The 17,877-nt window shown below is 40.1% G+C and overlaps 1 protein-coding gene across 4 annotated transcripts in view; it reads left to right on the top strand.

Annotated features, from left to right (window-relative positions):
• ZC4H2 (zinc finger C4H2-type containing) overlaps nt 1–16,889 on the top strand; it is a 118,327-nt gene extending 101,438 nt beyond the window's left edge. For 2 of the 4 annotated variants that reach the window (XM_034950740.2, XM_003816920.5), the window contains exons 2-5: nt 11,285–11,456; nt 13,020–13,192; nt 14,069–14,231; nt 15,378–16,889. In XM_034950740.2, the coding sequence (XP_034806631.1) occupies nt 11,301–11,456; nt 13,020–13,192; nt 14,069–14,231; nt 15,378–15,491 (606 nt within the window). In that variant the 5' untranslated portion in view covers nt 11,285–11,300 and the 3' untranslated portion in view covers nt 15,492–16,889. Of the gene's footprint in view, nt 1–11,029; nt 11,457–13,019; nt 13,193–14,068; nt 14,232–15,377 lie in introns of all 4 variants that reach the window. The other 2 variants (XM_055106408.1, XM_008970022.4) reach the window with 2 other exon arrangements.
• The last annotated feature ends 988 nt before the right edge of the window (nt 16,890–17,877 follow it).

Here is a 17,877-nt window from a genome sequence, read left to right as displayed (position 1 = left end):
TAAAATTTTTTCAGAGGAATAGATATTATAAAGGAAAAAACAATGAGAGCTACTGGAAATGAAAGACACACTTAGGGAAATACAAAATACAGTGGAAAATTTTAACAATAAGCTAGAACAAGTAGAAGAAAGAATTTCAGAGCTTGAAGACAAGACTTTTGAAATAACCCAAACAGACAAATACAAATAAAAAAGAATGAAATAAATGAACAAAGTCTCCAAGGAATATGGGATTATGTAAAATGACCAAACCTAAGAATAAGTGGTGATTCTAAGAAAGAACAGAAATCTAAAAGTTTGGAAAACTTATTTGAGGGAATAATTGAGGAAAACTTCCCTGGCCTTGCTAGAGGTCTAGACATCCAAACTGAAGAAGTCAAAAGAACTCCTGGGAAATTCATTCCAAAACCATCATCATTAAGGCACAGGGTCATCAGGTTATCTAAAGTCAAGATTAAAAAAACATAATTTTAAGAGCTGTGAGATAAAAGATAACCTATAAAGCAAAACCTATCAGATTAACAGCAGATTTCTCAGCAGAAGCTTTACAAGTCAGAAGGGATTGGAGTCTTACCTTTCACCTCCTGAAACAAAATAATGTCACCCTAAAATTTTCTATCTAGCAAAACTAAGTTTCATAAATGAAAGGAAGATAAAGTCTTCTTCAAAAACAAATCCTGACAGAATTTGCCACCCCCAAACAAGCACTACAATAAATGCTAAAAGGAGTTCTAAATGTTGAAAGAAAACCTTGATATACACCAAAATATAACCTTCTTAAAGCATAAATCTCACAGGGCCTATAAAACAGTAACACAATGAAAAAAATCCAAAACATATAGGCAACAACTACATGATGAGTACAACAGTACCTCACATTTCAATACTAACATCGAATGTAAATGGGCCTCAACGCTACACTTAAAAGATACATAATAGCAGAATGAATTAAATAAACCACCAACCAAGTATGTGTTGTTTTCAAGAGACTCACCTAATGCATAAGGACTCATGTAAGCTTAAGGTAAAGGGGTGGTAAAAAATATTCCACACAAATGGAAACCAAAAGCAAGCAGGAGTAGCTATTCTTATATCAGACAAAACAGACTTTAAAGCAACAACAGTTTAAAAAAGAAAGACAAGCAAGGACATTGTATAATGATAAAAGGATTAGTCCAACAGGAAAATATCACCATCCTAAATTATATGCACCTAACACTGGAGCACCTAAACTTATAAAACAATTGGTACTAGACATAAGAAATGAGATAAACAACAACACAATAATATTGGAGGACTTCAATACTATACTTACAGCACTAGACAGATCATCAAGACAGAAAGTCAACAAAGAAACAGTGGACTTAAACTATACCCTAGAACAAATAGACTTAACATATATTTACAAAACATTCTTTCCAACAACTACAGAATATACGTTCTTTTTTTCAGTGTATGGAACATTCTCCAAGATAGACCATATCATAGGTCACACCACAAGTTTCTATAAATTTAAGAAAATCAAAATTATATCAAGCATTTTCTCAGACCACAGGGGAATAAAATTGGAAATCAACTTCAAAAAGAACCCTCAAAACTATAGAAATACATGGAAAGTAAGTAATCTGCTCTTGAATGAGCTTTGGGTCAACAATGAAATCAAGATAGAAATTTAAAAATTATTTGAAATGAATGATAATAGTTACACAGCTTACAAAAACCTGTGGGATACAGCAAAAGTGGTGCTAAGACAAAAGTTCATGGTGTTAAATGCGTAAATCAAAAAGTCTGAAAGAGCACAAATGGACAACCCAATGTCACACCTCAAGGAACAAGGGAAACAAGAACAAACTAAACTCAAACCCAGCAGAAGAAAAGAAATAACAAAGATCAGAGCAAAACTCAATGAAACTGGAACAAACAAAAACAATGCAAAAGATAAATGAAACAAAAAGCTGATTCTCTGAAAAGATAAGCAAAATTGATAGACTGTTAGTGAGATTAACCAAGAAAAGATCCAAATGAACTCAATCAGAAATGAGACTGGAGATATTACAACTGATACCATGGAAATACAAAAGATTATTGAAGTGTACTATGAACACCTTTTTGCACACAAACTAGAATGTGTAGAGGATGTGGACAAGTTCCTGGAAATATACAACCTCCTAGATTAAATCAGGAAGAAACAGAAACCCTGAACAGACCAATAACAAAAAGCAAGATTGAAACTGTAATTTTAAAATTGCCAACAAAATAAGTTCAGAACCAGATGGATTCACAGCTGAATTCTATCAGACATTCAAATAAGAATTGGTACCAATCCTACTGAAACCATTCCAAAAGACAGTAAAAGAAGAAATCCTCATTAAATCATTCTATGAAGCCAGTGTCACCCCAATACCCAAACCAAGAAAGAACACAACCAAAAACGCTACAGACCAATACCCTGATGAACATAGATTCAAAAATCCTCAGCAAAATACTAGCTACCCAAATCCAGCAGCATATTAAAAAGATAATACACCATGATCAAGTCAGTTTTATCATAGGGATGCAGGTATAGTTTAACATACACAAGTCAATAAATGTGATACATCACATAAACAGAATCAAAATAAAAAATCATATGATTAGCTCAATAGATGCAGAAAAAGCATCTGATAAAATTATCCCTTTTTTTGTAAAAACACTCAAAAAAACTGGCATAGAAGAGACATACCTCAAGATAATAAAAGCCATCTATGACATACCCACAGGCAACATTATACTGAATGGGGAAAAACTGAAAACATTCCCCGTGAGAACTGGAACAAGACAAGGATGCCTATTGTCACCACTTCTATTGAACATACTACTGGAAGTCATAGCCAGTGTAATCAGACAAGAGAAAGAAGTAAAGAGCATCCAAATTGGAAAAGTGGAAGTCAAAATGTCACTGTTTGCCAATGATATGATCATATGCCTAGAATACCCTAAAGAATAATCCAAAAGCTCCTTGACCTGATAAACGAATTCAGTAAAGTCTCAGGATACAACATCAATGTACACAAATCAGTAGCACTGCTATATACCAACAATGACTAAGCTGAGAATTAAATCAAGAAGTCAACCCATTTTACAACAGCCGCAAAAATAATAATAATAAGATATTTAGAAATAACCAAGGAGGTGAAAGATATCTGCAAGGAAAACTACAAAACACTCCTAAAAAAGATCATAGATGACACAAACAAATGGCAACATATTCCATGCTCATGGAGGGGTAGAATCAATAATATGAAAATGACCATACTGCCCAAAGTAATCCACAGATTCAATGCAATTCTAATCAAAATACCATCATCATTCTTTACAGAACAAGAAAAAAGCAATCAAAAATTCATATGGAACCAAAAGAGAGCCCACATGGCTAAAGCAAGACTAAGAAAAAGGAACAAATCTGGAAGCATCACATTTCCCGACATCAAATTATACTACAAAGCTATAAGCTACCAAAACAGCATGGTAATGGTATAAAAGTAGGCATGAAGACCAATGAAAGAGAATAGAAAACCCAGAAATAAGGCCAAATACTTATGGCCTTCTGTAAGTATTGACAAAGCATACAAAAACATAAAGTGGGGAAAGGACACCCTATTCAATAAATGGTGCTGGGAAAACTGGCAAGCCACATGTAGAAGAATGAAACTAGATCCTCACTTCTCACCTTATACAAAAATTAACTCAAAATGGATCAAATATTTAAATCTAAGAACTGAAACTATAAAAATACTAGAAGGTAGCATTGGGAAACTTTTCTGGACATTGGCTTAGGCAAAGAATTCATGACTAAGACTCCAAAATCAAATGCAACTAAAACAAAAATAAATAAATGGGACCTAATTAAACTAAAAATCTTCTGTACAGTGAAATTATCAGCAGAGTAAACAGACAGCCTATAGAGTGGGGGAAAATATTTGCAAACTATGTATCTGACAAAGGACTAATACCCAGAATCTACAAGGAACTCAAACAAATAAGCAAAAACAACAAAAAAAATCCCATCAAAAAGTGGGCAAAGGGGCAGGTGCAGTGACTCACGCCTGTAGTCCCACAACTTTGGGAGTCCAAGGAAGGCAGATCACTGGAGGCCAGGAGTTTGAGACTAGCCTGGCCAGTATGGCGAAATCCTGCCTCTACTAAAAAGAAAACACAAAAATTAGCTGGCACGGTGGCTTCTGCCTGTGGTCCCAGGTATTTGGGAGGCTGAGGCATGAGAATTGCTTGAGCCTGAGAGGTGGAGGTTGCAGTGAGCCGAGATCATGTCACTGTACCTCAGCCTGGGTGACAGAGTGAGACTGTGCTTCAAAAAAAAAAAAAAAAGAAAGAAGAAGGAGAAGGAGAAGAAAAGAAGGAGAAGAAGGAGAAGGAGGAGGAGGAGGAGGAGAAGAAGAAGAAGAAGAAGAAGAAGAAGAAGAAGAAGAAGAAGAAGAAGAAGAAGAAGAAGAAGAAAAGAAGAGAAGAGAAGAAGAAAAGAAGAAGAAAAGAAGAAGGAGAAGGAGGAGAAGAAGAAGAAGAGGAGGAGGGGGAGAAGGAGGAGAAGAAGAAGAGGAGGAGGGGGAGAAGGAGGAGAAGAAGAAGAGGAGGAGGAAGAAGAAGAAGAAGGAGAAAGCAGGCAAAGGACATGAATAGGAAATTCTCAAAAGAAGATATAGAAATGGCTAATAATCATATGAAAAACCCGCTTAACATCACTATACTATACTACAAGTCCGCAGTAACCAAAACAGCATGGTACTAGTACCAAAACAGAGATATAGACCAATGGAACAGAACAGAGTCCTTGGATTTAATGCCACACATCTACAACCATCTGATCTTTGACAAACCTGACAAAAACAAGTGATGTGGAAAGGATTCCCTATTTAATAAATGGTGTTGGGAAAACTGGCTAGCCATATGCAGAAAAATTAAACGGGACACCTTCTTTACACCTTATACAAAAATTAACTCAAGATGGATTACAGACTTAAATGTAAGACCTAAAACCATAAAATTCCTAGAAGAAAACCTAGGCAATACCATTCAGGACATAGGCATGGGCAAAGACTTCATGACTAAAACACCAAAAGAAATGGCAACAAAAGCCAAAATTGACAAATGGGATGTAATTAAACTAAAGAGCTTCTGCATAGCGAAAAAAACTATCATCAGAGTGAACAGGCAAACTACAGAAAAAATTTTTGCAATCTATCCATCTGACAAAAGTCTAATATCCAGAATCTACAAGGAACTTAAACAAATTTACAAGAATAAAAGAAAGAACCCCATCAAAAAGTGGGTGAAGGATATGAACAGACACTTCTCAAAAGAAGACACTTAAGTGGCCGTCAAACATATGCAAAAAGCTCATCACTGGTCATTAGAGAAATCCAAATCGAAACCAAAATGAGATACTATCTCACACCAGTTAGAATGGTGATCATTAAAAAGTCTGTAAACAACAGATGCTGATTATGTGGAGAAATAGGAATGTGTTTACACTGTTGGTGGAAGTGTAAATTAGTTCAACCATTGTGGAAGACAGTGTGGTGATTCCTCAAGGATCTAGAACCAGAAATACCATTTGACCCAGCAATTCCATTTCTGGATATATACCCAAAGGATTATAAATCATTGTACTATAAAGACACACGCACACATATGTTTATTGCAACACAGTTCACAATAGCAAAGACTTGGAACCAACCCAAATGCCCATCAGTGATAGACTGGATAAAGAAAACGTGGCACTTATACACCTTGGAATACTATGCAGCCATAAAAATGGATGAGTTTATGTCCTTTGCAGGGACATGGATGAAGCTGGAAACCACCAGTGTCAGCAAACTAACACAGGAACAGAAAACTAAACACTACATGTTCTCACTCATAAGTGGTAGTTGAACAAAAAGAACACATGGACACAGGGAGGGGAACATCACACACTGGGGCCTGTCGGGGTGGGGGGCTAGGGTAGGGATAGCATTAGGAGAAATACCTAATGTAGATAACGGGTTGATCGGTGCAGCAAACCACCATGGCATATGTATACCTATGTAACAAACCTGCATGTTCTGCACATGTGTCCCAGAACTTAAAGTATAATAATAAAAAAAAGAAAGAAAAATTTGATAAATTGGACTTTAAAAAAAAATTTAAATACTCTTCCAAAGACCCTTTCAAGGTGACAAAAAGGCAAGCTACTCCGTGGGAGAAAATATTTTCAGCCACATGTCTGCGGAAATACTCAAATCTAGAATATATAAAGAAGTATTAAAACTCAACAGTGAGAAAACAAATACGGTTGTCCCTCAGTGTATATAGGGGATTGGTCCTAGGCCTCTACCTGTACCAAAATTTGCACATATCCATACTCAATCTTACAGTCAGCCCTGGGCATACAAAAAGTCAGCCCTCCATATATGCAGGTATTACATCCTGCGAATACTATATTTTTGATCCATATTTTGTTGAAAAAAATCCATGTACAAGTGAATCTATGCAGTTCAAACCCATGTTCTTCAAGGGTCAATGGTAATCCAGTTAGAAAATGAACCAAAGACATGAGCAGACATTTCATAGAAAAGGATATATGGATGGCAAATAAGTATGTGGAAAGGTGTTGAACATCAGTGGGCATTAGGGAAATGCAAATTAAGATCACTTTGAAGTATCACTACATATTTATTATGATAGTTAAAATAAAATAGTTGGCCAGGTGGAGGGACTGGATCACTCATATTTTGCTGGTGGGCATGTGAAATGACACACTCTGGAACAGTTGGGCAGTTTATTGAAAAGCTAAATGTGCAATTATCATATAACCCAGCAATTGTACTCTTGGATGAAAACTTATGGTTACCCTAAAACTTGTACATGGATATTCATAGTGGCTTTCTTCATAATTACCAAAAATTAGAGTGAGTCTAGATGTCCTTTAATAGACATTGTTTGAGATTGCCATTGCATGGTGGTAATAAAGAGTAGACCAACTTTAGTTGGTTTTATTTTTATATTTTAATTTTCTACACACAGCATACCCCCTTATTGTCTTCACCCCAGGGTAGACTGTTGTTACTGCCCTGCACTTGATGCACCACTATTGAAAGATATTAATGGCACCATCAAAGCCTGCAGTGACATTGTTGTCCCTCCACTAAAGCAAGGACCAGGCTTCCCTCAGAGAAACTGACTTTACAAATAGTAAATAGAGGCTCTTTCTGAAACCTGTCTTCGTAAACATATTTCCCTCTCCTAACAAGGAGTCTTGGCCCTTCTGCCCTTTAGTCAGGGTCTTGGTCCTTGGTATTTCTTGCCACAGCAGGCAATAGACAAAGGCTCCCAAACACCTTGGATGGAGGCAGACATTGTGGCTATGTACCTTGTACCCAAAGGATTAAGCTGCCATCTTGCTGGGGGCAGCCCTTCACCCCAGAGAGAGGAAATGCCACTGGTGCTTTGAGGAAGGCTTTGTGCCTTTGATTTTCCATGTCAAGTCAGCACTTAACTGTGACCCTGGACACATGAGGTGAAAAATCTTTGGTTTATTTTGGCATTAATGTCTCTTGCCCAATAACATGGGTTTCTGTAAACAGAAGTAGGCATGGAGGGAGGAGGGAGGATTACATAAAAGGGACTCATCCAAGCAGGGCTAGCTGCACTATGCTGATTTCTATTAAATGGCAATGGGAGATACCCTCTTACCCCTGATTTCAGTTAGTGGTAGTTACTTTCATCTTAATCGAATTAATTACAAATTGGGAAGGCTTGGGTCAGCTTCATAAAATGCTGTTATTTATGTTGACATTTTTATGTGGCTTTAGCTAATATATTTTTTAATTTTAGATTCAGGGACTACATGTGTACATTTGTTATATGAATATGTTGCATAATATTGAGGTTTGGGCTTCTAGTGTACCCATCACCCAAATAGTGAACATTGTACCCAATAGGTAATTTTTCAACCTTTATTCCCTTCCCATTCTCCCACTAATGATTATTATTTTAATCTCAGTAACCAGCAATATACCTGGCCACTCATGCATGTGCACACACACAAACCCTATTTGCTGTAGTGGAAACCACTCTGGTGAAGGAGATATCCATGGTGGAAGAGTTGGGCAGAGTGGAGAAAGAAGGACCCTATCATTTGTTGACTGCCCACCATGTGCCACATACTCTGCTTGGTGACTTTACATGTCTTAGCTCATTTAATCCTCACCACATAATGTGTAAAGTAGATGCTATTATTATTCCTGTGTTACTGATGAGGAAGCCAAGGCTGAGGGAAGTGAAGTGAGATGATCAGATAACGTCACTCTTCCGGTGCTTAAAATTATAAAATTCCCCCTTCCACTGAGGATAAAAGTCCCAACTCGTCCCAGTCTCCAAGCTATGTTTTAGGCCCTGTCAACCTCCCTAGTTTTATCTAGGCCCCTCTCCCTCTTGCAGTAGGTGCTCCAGCCACACTGCTCTTCACTCAGTTCCTTTAATGTGCCATATTATTCTTCTGTGGGGCCATTACTCATGCTATTCTTTTTGTCTGGACTGTTCTCCTGTGTGCCCACCTGCACTCACCAGCGAACTCCTATTGATTCTTCAGGTCTCAGCTTAGATTTCACATCCTCAGTTCTCAGGGAAGCCTCCTCTGACTGTCCCCTTTACCCTATAGTGTCCCTCAGACTATGTTAGGTCCCTTTGTTGTATCCTTCTATCACATTCTGCATCTCCTCCCTACCACTAATATGATTTTACATACAACCTTGTGTTCAGGATCGATTTTCTTCATTAGATGAAACTTGCTGTCTATATACTGTCTTGTTCTCTGCTCTATCCCTAGTACCTAGTACAATGCCTGGCACATGATAAGTATTCAATAAATAATTATTGACTGAATATATATTGAAACCCTCTATAATTAATACATAGTAAGTGCTCAATAAATATAGTTAAAATACAGTTGTTATTATTGTCCAAAAGCAAATAGTTAATCAGAGGCAGAACCAGGATTTATAATTGAAGTCTGAGTCTAAAGCACATGCTTCTTTTATGATATGACTTTGTCTGCAGAAATAGGTTCTTGGCCCAGCACTGCCCTAACTGGTTGTATGACACTTAGGGTGAGACACTATACTACTCTGAATCTTAGTTTTCCCATCGGTAAAATGGTTACGGGAGCAGGCAAAGTTCAGATTTATCTTCACGTAACCTAGAAAAGGAGGAGAATAGAAGTCTAGATAGATGGGGATATAAGCAAATAAGTAATTAACCAATACAAATCAGTATCTTCCCTCTGCAAGACAGTTGATGAGCTATAACAAGAACCCTTGATGTTTTTATGCCCTTCAGCCTGGTAACCCTGTTCAAAGGCAATATAGAGTAGTGGATGGTATGAATGGTATGTAGGCTTTGGTGTTAGAGAGCCCTGGTTCAAATCCCAACATCCAATTTACTAGCTCTGTGGTACTGGGCAAGTTACCACCCTGAACCTCACTCAATTCCCTTCTCTACAAATGGGATAACACCCACCTTTTAACCCATTTCTAAGGTTACAAAAAAAAAAAAATACAATAACATGAAAAGATGTTTTCTTAGTATAGAAAGAGAAACTTCTCCCACCATCCTACCCACCTAACAGTTCTTTCTGTAGTTCTGTGCCATTGAAGGCTACCTCTTGAGGCAAGAGGCACAGGCAATGTTGAGAAAAGAGAGACTGAAGACAAGCAGGCTGATGGCAGAAGCCAGAGTCCAGTGTGTGGAGTTGGATCACCCATAGGATAGACTGGGGCAGAGGGGAAGATCAGCTACTGAGGGAGAAGAAAGGAGACTACAAATCTGAGTAAGGGGATAATGGCTAGGCAGATCCTGAGAAGCATGGTAGGGAGCCAGTGGGAAGACAACAACATGCCTTAGAGGGTACCCCTTTCAAAAGTTTGTAGCCCTTTCCCAGAGGCAGGCTTCAAATTATGTTATTAAAGGCCCTTGAAACTGTGTTTCTTCCAAATCTTTTTCTTATTTAGTCACATGCATGTATGTTTTGAAATTGTAATCTTAGTGTGTACACTTTTTCAGCGAGTATCTTATCTTCAACATTTTCTATGTCACAAGTCTTCAGTGGCTGTCAAATATCCTAATTTTGCTGAAAGCCCAGAAAGTACATCTCTGTGTATTAACTTTTTGCTTCCTTGAATTACCTCCTTAAAATATATTCCCAAGTATAGGATTCCTGAGCCACAGGGTATACAATTGGGATTTAATGACCAAAACCAGGTTTTTCTTTTTCTAAGAAAGAAATTACCCATAATATCCTTTCCCCTTCCTTTTCTGGAACTGATAAACACACCCTCTAGAGTTGTGCTGTCTAATATGACAGCCATTAGCCACACGTGGCTGTTTAAATTTTAAGTTTGATTAAATAAAATTCAAAACTCAGTTCCTCAGTAGCACTGGCCACATCACAAGTGCTCAGTAGCCACATGTGCATAGTGGCTATTATACTGGACAGCACAGATACAAAACATTTCCATCACTGTAGTAAGTTTATTGGACAGTGCTTACTTAGAGTTTCTCAAGAGATCATTTTTGGTTTCTTGGGTGGGAGTTCTTTGTGTTCAGGACTTTCCTGGGCATTGAGAGGCTATTTAGCATCTCTGGCCCATGTCCACTAAATGCCAGTAACACATTTCCTTGAGTCAGTCTAACAGCCAAAACACTCCATATTTGCAAATGCCCCATAAGGGAACAAAATTAACCCCATTCGAGACCCACTGAGCTTTTAGAGGGAAACATCTCCTAACTTTTTCTTGAGACAAGGTCTTGCTCTGTCACCTAGGTTGGAGTGCAGTAGTGCAATCATAGCTTAAGCAATCCTCCTGCCTTATCCTCCTGAGTAGTTGAGACTACTGGCATGTACCACCATGTGTGGCTAATTCTTTCTTTCTTTCTTTCTTTTTCTTTTTCTTTTTCTTTTTTTTTTCTTCTTCTTTTTTTTTTTTTTTTTTTGTAGATATAAGGTCTCACTATGTTGCCCATGCTGGTTTCAAACTCCTGGGCTCAAGTGATCCTCCTGCCTCTGTCTTCCAAATTGCTGAGATTACTGGCATGAGCCATTGCACCTGGCCTTCTTTTTTGAGATGGCCTCAGGTTGGCTCTGCCTGGAGAGGGGGAAGCTTGTAAAGATGGCTTAGAAAAAAAGTCCTGGCTCCATTTCTATTTTCTCCCTTCTTTTGCTGGCCTGTTTCCTGCTTTTTGCAAATTGCAGGAACAAGACCCTGCAGATGGAGAAGATCAAGGCTCGTTTGAAGGCTGAGTTTGAGGCACTTGAGTCAGAGGAAAGGCACCTGAAGGAATACAAGCAGGAGATGGACCTTCTGCTACAGGAGAAGATGGCCCATGTGGAGGAACTCCGACTGATCCACGCTGACATCAATGTGGTACGTGGCTGCCTGGAGCCTATCTCTAAAGCCCTTGAGAAAGAGTTAGTGGTGAATGATAGGGCCTTTCCTTGAGATGTGGCTTTGGCCAAGCTCGGGGAGCAGGCATCAGTGCAGGCTGTGGTAGAGCAGAAGAATTCAGGAGTTCTGAGATCCAGCCCTGGCTCTGTCACTAACTGACTATATATCACTGGACAAGTCCCTTCTCTCTGGGCCTCATTTTCCCTCTCTGCACTATAAGGGGGACTCAGTACCCTCTAAATGTACTGATTTGATGTGCTCTCATTCTGGGATTCTGGGAGTTGAGAGCTAGCCTTGGGGAAAAGCAGAGCAGGCAGCTGCCTCTGGAATGTAGTTTAAAGCACTCCAAGCTTTCAGTCAGACCAAACAAATCATTTCTGCCTGCTACCAAAGTGGGGCTTCCTCATTGGTATCTCCTTTGGAAACTCTTGGAACACAGAATATGAACTGTCTGCTAAGGTGGTAAGCTCCCCTCTTTGGAATTATTCAAGCAGCATCTTAATGGACACTTGTATGAGCTACTGTACTGATGATTCCTTCACAAGGAAGGAGTTTGGCAGTGCTGACCAGTAAGGTCTTTTCAAACCCTTATCACCCATAACCATGAGGAATATATTTTTAAAATTTACTTTCAAAGGAACTAAGTTTATATTTCTGGGAAACTCATTTCTGTGGCAATACTCATTTTCTGATGTTGTCAGACCTAGGATCATAAAGGAAATATGAATGAGGTTTGGACAGTAAGCAATTGGGATTTTCTGTGTTAGAGATCGCAGAATTCTAGATCTCATAAAGTGTTGACAGTTTGGCTGCCAGCTAACCAATGATACAGGGCCAGTTAAATGAGGAAGATATTTGCCAGAAGGGCTAAGAATATAAGCCAGTGGATCTCAAACTTGAGCATGCATCAAAGCCACTTTGAGAGCCTAAGACACATATTGCTAGACTCCACCCCTGATTTTCTGATTTTGTATGTCTGAGGTGAACCTAAGAATATGCATTTCTGAGTTCCCAGGTGATGCTGATGCTGCTGATCCCTTGGCCACATTTTGAGAATCACTGATCTAGGAGAAAAGACTGCTGGCCTGGGAGGCGGAAGCCCTAAGTCTTTATGCAGGATTTGATACTAAGAAGTATTTCCCCAGGAAAGTCCCTTTTTCTCTTTGAGCCTCAGTTTTCTGTAAAATGGGAGTAAGGTGGACTAAATGAGCTCTGAAGGACATTCCAGCTCTAAGATACTATATTTGAACAATACCATTTATTTAGCAGTAAATATTAATTTAGCCCATTTACCGAGTGCTTTATCTGAATCCTATCATTACATCTTCACCAAGATTGCATGAGTTAAGCACTAGAATATCACCATTATACCGATGAAGAAACTGAGGCTTGACCAGAGTTACATAGAGAGGGCATGGGAGATCAAGGACTTGAATATAGACTGAACAAGTTCTGGAGCTTGTGCTATTATTCACTCAGCTATAGATCCTCTCTGAGAACCTTAGGATCTTTTCTCTGTGCCTATCCCACTCTATGTTCCAGATGGAAAACACTATCAAACAATCTGAGAATGACCTAAACAAGCTGCTAGAGTCTACAAGGAGGCTGCATGATGAGTATAAGCCACTGAAAGAACATGTGGATGCCCTGCGCATGACTCTGGGCCTGCAGAGGCTCCCTGACTTGTGTGAAGAAGAGGAGAAGCTTTCCTTGGAGTAAGCTACCTGCCCCCAGTCCCTCCAACATACCCTCCCTCCGACCCACATACATACCTACATACCTACACACACACGGGCATGTATACATACACAAAGCCTAGCCTGAAAGTCAGAGTGCCTAGTTTTAGTCCCAGGCCTTTCAGTGGCTTACTCACTGTGTGATCTTGGGCAAGTCTCTGTGCCAGCTTGTTAAAACAGAAGGAGGATTATTAAACTGGATGAATTACTAGATGAATTAGAACAACTACTAGGTGGCTTTTTAAATTCTTTGTGTGATATTGACAATACAAGACTATGTCTATAACTCTTAAGAGATCATTTCCCAAGTCAGGGTCTAGAAGGCGATATCTAGAAACCTCTAAAAACACAAAAGACTGAGCTTTCCTGGTCTTCAGGAAGTGGCCTGGGACTTACTTCATCTCCTGGCTCAGAGTTAAGAACTAGGCTTGCCTTGCAGAGAGACAGAATTTGACCTGGTAGAGGAAATCATTTCCTAAAGGTAGAGCAAGGTGTCTGTGGAGTTTGTGAGCTTCCTACTCTTAGAGATATGTCACCAGAGGCCTTAGGACACTTAATAGGAATACTCAAAAGAGCATGAGATAGCAGATAGGACTGAATACCCTTTAAGGACCTTGCTAGCCCTAAGATTTCTTGGTCTTCTTGGCCTATCAGAGCTAAGGACAAAGAGGATTATCCTTCTCATCAGACATTGGGCCTAGTACCCAGGGACAATAGCCTTGTGCTTGGGAAGGTGTGGGGACCTTCTAGAATGAGCCACAGCTCAACCCTTGGTTGTATGGCATGGAGTCTTTAAGAGGAGCAAGGTTCTCGTTGCTTTCAGAATGATCTAGCCAGTGTCTCTCATCTCCAAAGTTACTTTGAGAAGCAGAAAGCAGAATGGCAGACGGAACCTCAGGAGCCCCCCATCCCTGAGTCCCTGGCCGCTGCAGCCGCTGCCGCCCAACAGCTCCAAGTGGCTAGGAAGCAGGACACTCGGCAGACGGCCACCTTCAGGCAGCAGCCCCCACCTATGAAGGTAAGTGAGCTGGGTAATGGTTGTGGAGGAAGCAAAGTATCCTCCCATGGAAGGGCCGTGGAAGGCTAGTTCTGGGTCTTCGGCTTTATTTATGCTGGGCCTTCTTTTAATGGCCTTTGCTTGTGACACAGTGGAAGGGGTGACATGGGTGTGCTGTGTTGGACACACACAGCACAGGTTTTGTTGCCCCATGTTCCCAGAGGTGTTAGAATGCAGGGAGATTTTCAGGCCCTGCTAAAGTGCAATTCTAAAAGTTAGAAATGACTCTTACACAAAGATGTAATGAGCATGTATCATAAATGAGGGAACCAGCAGGATTATAAAGCTGGTTCCAGGAGCATTTGAGGAACAAATATCTATATAGTCAAGAAAGGAGAGGAAGGCTGAAACAAATTTGCAAAGTTAGATGCAAAACTGGTTTACATCCCACAGGACAATAAAACTGTAACTTTATAGTTACTTTTTCTTCCAAACAGAAGTAATTTGCGTCTCTACTGGGCAAAAGCCATTTGCAGCTTATCAGTGTAACATCACAGAGCCTGGGTCCTAATCAATTGGTAAATAGTCAAACAAAGAGACATTCTTCTAGAGCAGGGGTCATCAAATTACAGCCTACAGGTCAAATCTAATCTGTTCCCTGTTTTCGTTAAAGTTTTATTGGCCCACATGCATGTCTGTGTTTGCAAGCTATTGCAAACAACATGCATGCAAGCTATTGTCTATCACTTCTTTCATGCAAAACAGAATTGAGTAGTTGCAGCAAGTTTATATGATGTAAAAAGTCTAAAGTATTTGCTGTCCTGGCCTTTACAGAAAATGTTTGTTACCCCTATTCTAGAAAATTAAATAGTCCTTAAGTGGGCCTGTTAGACAATGCTTCATTATAATGACGAAAAGATGTGTAGTTCTCATTTTGCCTTACTTTCTAGTTTTGTATACTTTTCCTCAACACCATTCTCTGAACTGGGTTATGTCCTTCCTTCCCATCTTCCATGGCATCCAAGAATACTTGAGTCTACTCACTGATTATTGCTCTCTTCTGATGGGAAATCACTTTGCTTTCTGGGCCCCTGGGGAATCAGAAGTCTAAGTTGTTGCCTGGAAGAATCTGACTACTAACTTTCTTTTTCCTGTGTCCCTCACCAGGCCTGCTTGTCATGTCACCAGCAAATTCACCGGAATGCACCTATATGCCCTCTATGCAAGGCCAAGAGTCGGTCCCGGAACCCCAAAAAGCCGAAACGGAAGCAGGATGAATAAAGAAAGGGAGAGCACATGAAGCTTTGCTAATTATAACCCCTCACCTTGACCAGAGTCATTGATGTCCTGATGTGAAACAACCCTTGCCCAACCCCACGAAGTCTCCTATTTAATGTGATGGAAGCACAACCCCTCTCTCACTTTGCTCCTATTTCTTTCTGCTCTTGGGATTTCTGGTTTAGGAAGAGATGTGGTTCAGGTGCTAAACAGTGTGTCTGATGATCCCTTCTCTCCCACTCACATTTCAACCCCTGCCCTTGTTTGGAGCTAAGGGAAGGGCAAAAGGCTCAGATATGATTCTCTATCTCTTGTGCCTGAGACCTGGAGCCTAAGGAGCTGTAGGGTCTGAGGGGCAGGGGAGGCCCATATCTTGTTTCAGGTAAAGGACCCAGTATTTCCCCTCCTTGTACTTTTGCCTTAGGTTCTCAAGGGACAATAGTCTTCATGTTGGATTCTCCAACAGGCTGGGTGCATGTATCCCCCTACTCCTACCCTCATCTCATCCTTAAGGCCCAGAGGTAGCTTGGACAAGCCCTCCTTTTCATAATCATTTGGGAGGCATGGCTGTAATTCTTTAGCTTTCTCCACTTCTGTCTCCCAGATATACTAAAATTCTTAGGTACTAGGCTGTGTGTTTTGGGATCTTAAGATCAGTGAACCTTTCCCCAATATCTAGTCTTTGCAAATTCTAGTAGAAGATTTCCACAGTGAAATCAGTGAGCCAGACCAACTCTACATCTCCTGCCTAACCTACTGCCTAAGTCATTAGGGCTGAGGGCTCGGCTGTAGGGGCTTCCTTAGGCTGAGAGTGCCCCCAGGCTGACATCTGTGTTGGCTTTTGTTCAGAACCATTACTCTGGCACATGCTTAATGGTATATTGCAGGGAGGAGAGGAGTAGATTTAGATTTGAGTAAATGCCAATCACTTTACACATGAAGGTGGGTGGGACTTTCCTTCCATTCATCCCTTGCTCTCTTGGATCTGAACTCTTCTGGAGCCTCAGCTCAGGATAGCTGCTGGCCACTCCTGTCCTGTGGATTGTGCAGGTGGCCTTTCCTCCCAAAAGAAAAGGCATCAGGCTCCCCAAGCCCCACAGCTCTCCTTTCCACCAAAGCCAGGTTTCCTGGTAAGGTCACTCGAAGATAAGGGATGGGGATGGGGGCTGACTGACAAAAAATTTTAGCCCCAGGTCTCAGTACCTGGCTGGGGAGGGGGATATTTTTCCTTCCTTAAGTAGTTTTACATTGCCACAGTGTGTATGTGTTCACTATATAAAATGTTCCTCTGCTCTTTGAAAGTAAGAGTGTTGTGTCTGTACAAATCCTTTTAACATGCATTCATTGGAGTAAATTCTGAGTATCTACTGTGTATTGGATAATACAAAAGATGTAATGTCATTTACCTTTCTGGGTAGCTCTTGTTTGCTCTTATTCATTCCACCTTACAAATGAGAAAGCCAGGCACCAAGGACAATAATTTACCTAATTATCACAATAATTTCCATTTATTTATCACCTACTCTGTGCCAGGTACCTATGCAAGTTGCTTAATATAAATGATTGTATTTGACTTCCAAAATACCTTACAAGCTAAGTATTCTTATCACCATTTTTAAAAAAAAGGATACTGAACCTCCAAAAACTTAAAAGCTTTTTCAGAGTTAAACAGCTAGTAAGAGGAAATTGCAGGATTTGGAGCCAGCTTTGTCCAACTCCAGAGCTCATTTTTTTCTACTTCTTCTCCATGATCATTTTTAAGAAAACCTTTCTCCCTTTCAGAATGGCTTGATGATGAGAGTGGTTGAAATAACTTTGGAACTGAAATCAAGAACTGGGTGTCAAATGACTGATTCAGGGATATAAAGGCCAAGGGCTCTCTAAATAATATCCTGTACACTAATCTGTCTCTGTGCTTGTCAGGGAATTCAACAGCTAAATAAAACCTCTCTGTGCCTCAGTGTCCTCATCTGGAAAATGGGGAAAATATTAGCACTTATTTCATGGGATTGTGAACAATGTGAGGCACATAGTAAGCACTCATAAGTATTAACATCCTTTTATCCACTGTGCCTCTGGGTTTAGGTAGATTGGAACACTAGTCAAAAATTATACTACTCATCTTCCCTGATATCACCCCAGGTTTTGTATAGCTACAGGCGTGCTTTTGAAGTGGCTCAGGCTCACTCTGGGCAAAGGGAGGACAGTCATCTCTGTAACTTGGAGTACACCTTAACCTGTATAGGCCTTAGTGAGTCCCTGTAAAGTACAGGAGGCATGGCCATAGCTCTGCATCCTTGGCACAATGGAGGTCAGGTCTGTCAATTATGTTGTAGTGATGGTAACAGGTTTTGAACTCTGAGCACCAACAGCCAGGAAAGCCATTTCC

This window comes from Pan paniscus, chromosome X (genome assembly GCF_029289425.2).
Source record: "Pan paniscus chromosome X, NHGRI_mPanPan1-v2.0_pri, whole genome shotgun sequence".
Taxonomy (NCBI): Eukaryota; Metazoa; Chordata; class Mammalia; order Primates; family Hominidae; genus Pan; species Pan paniscus.
The sequence above is the reverse complement of the archived record's forward strand: the minus strand, read 5'-3'. Positions and strand labels throughout refer to the sequence as shown.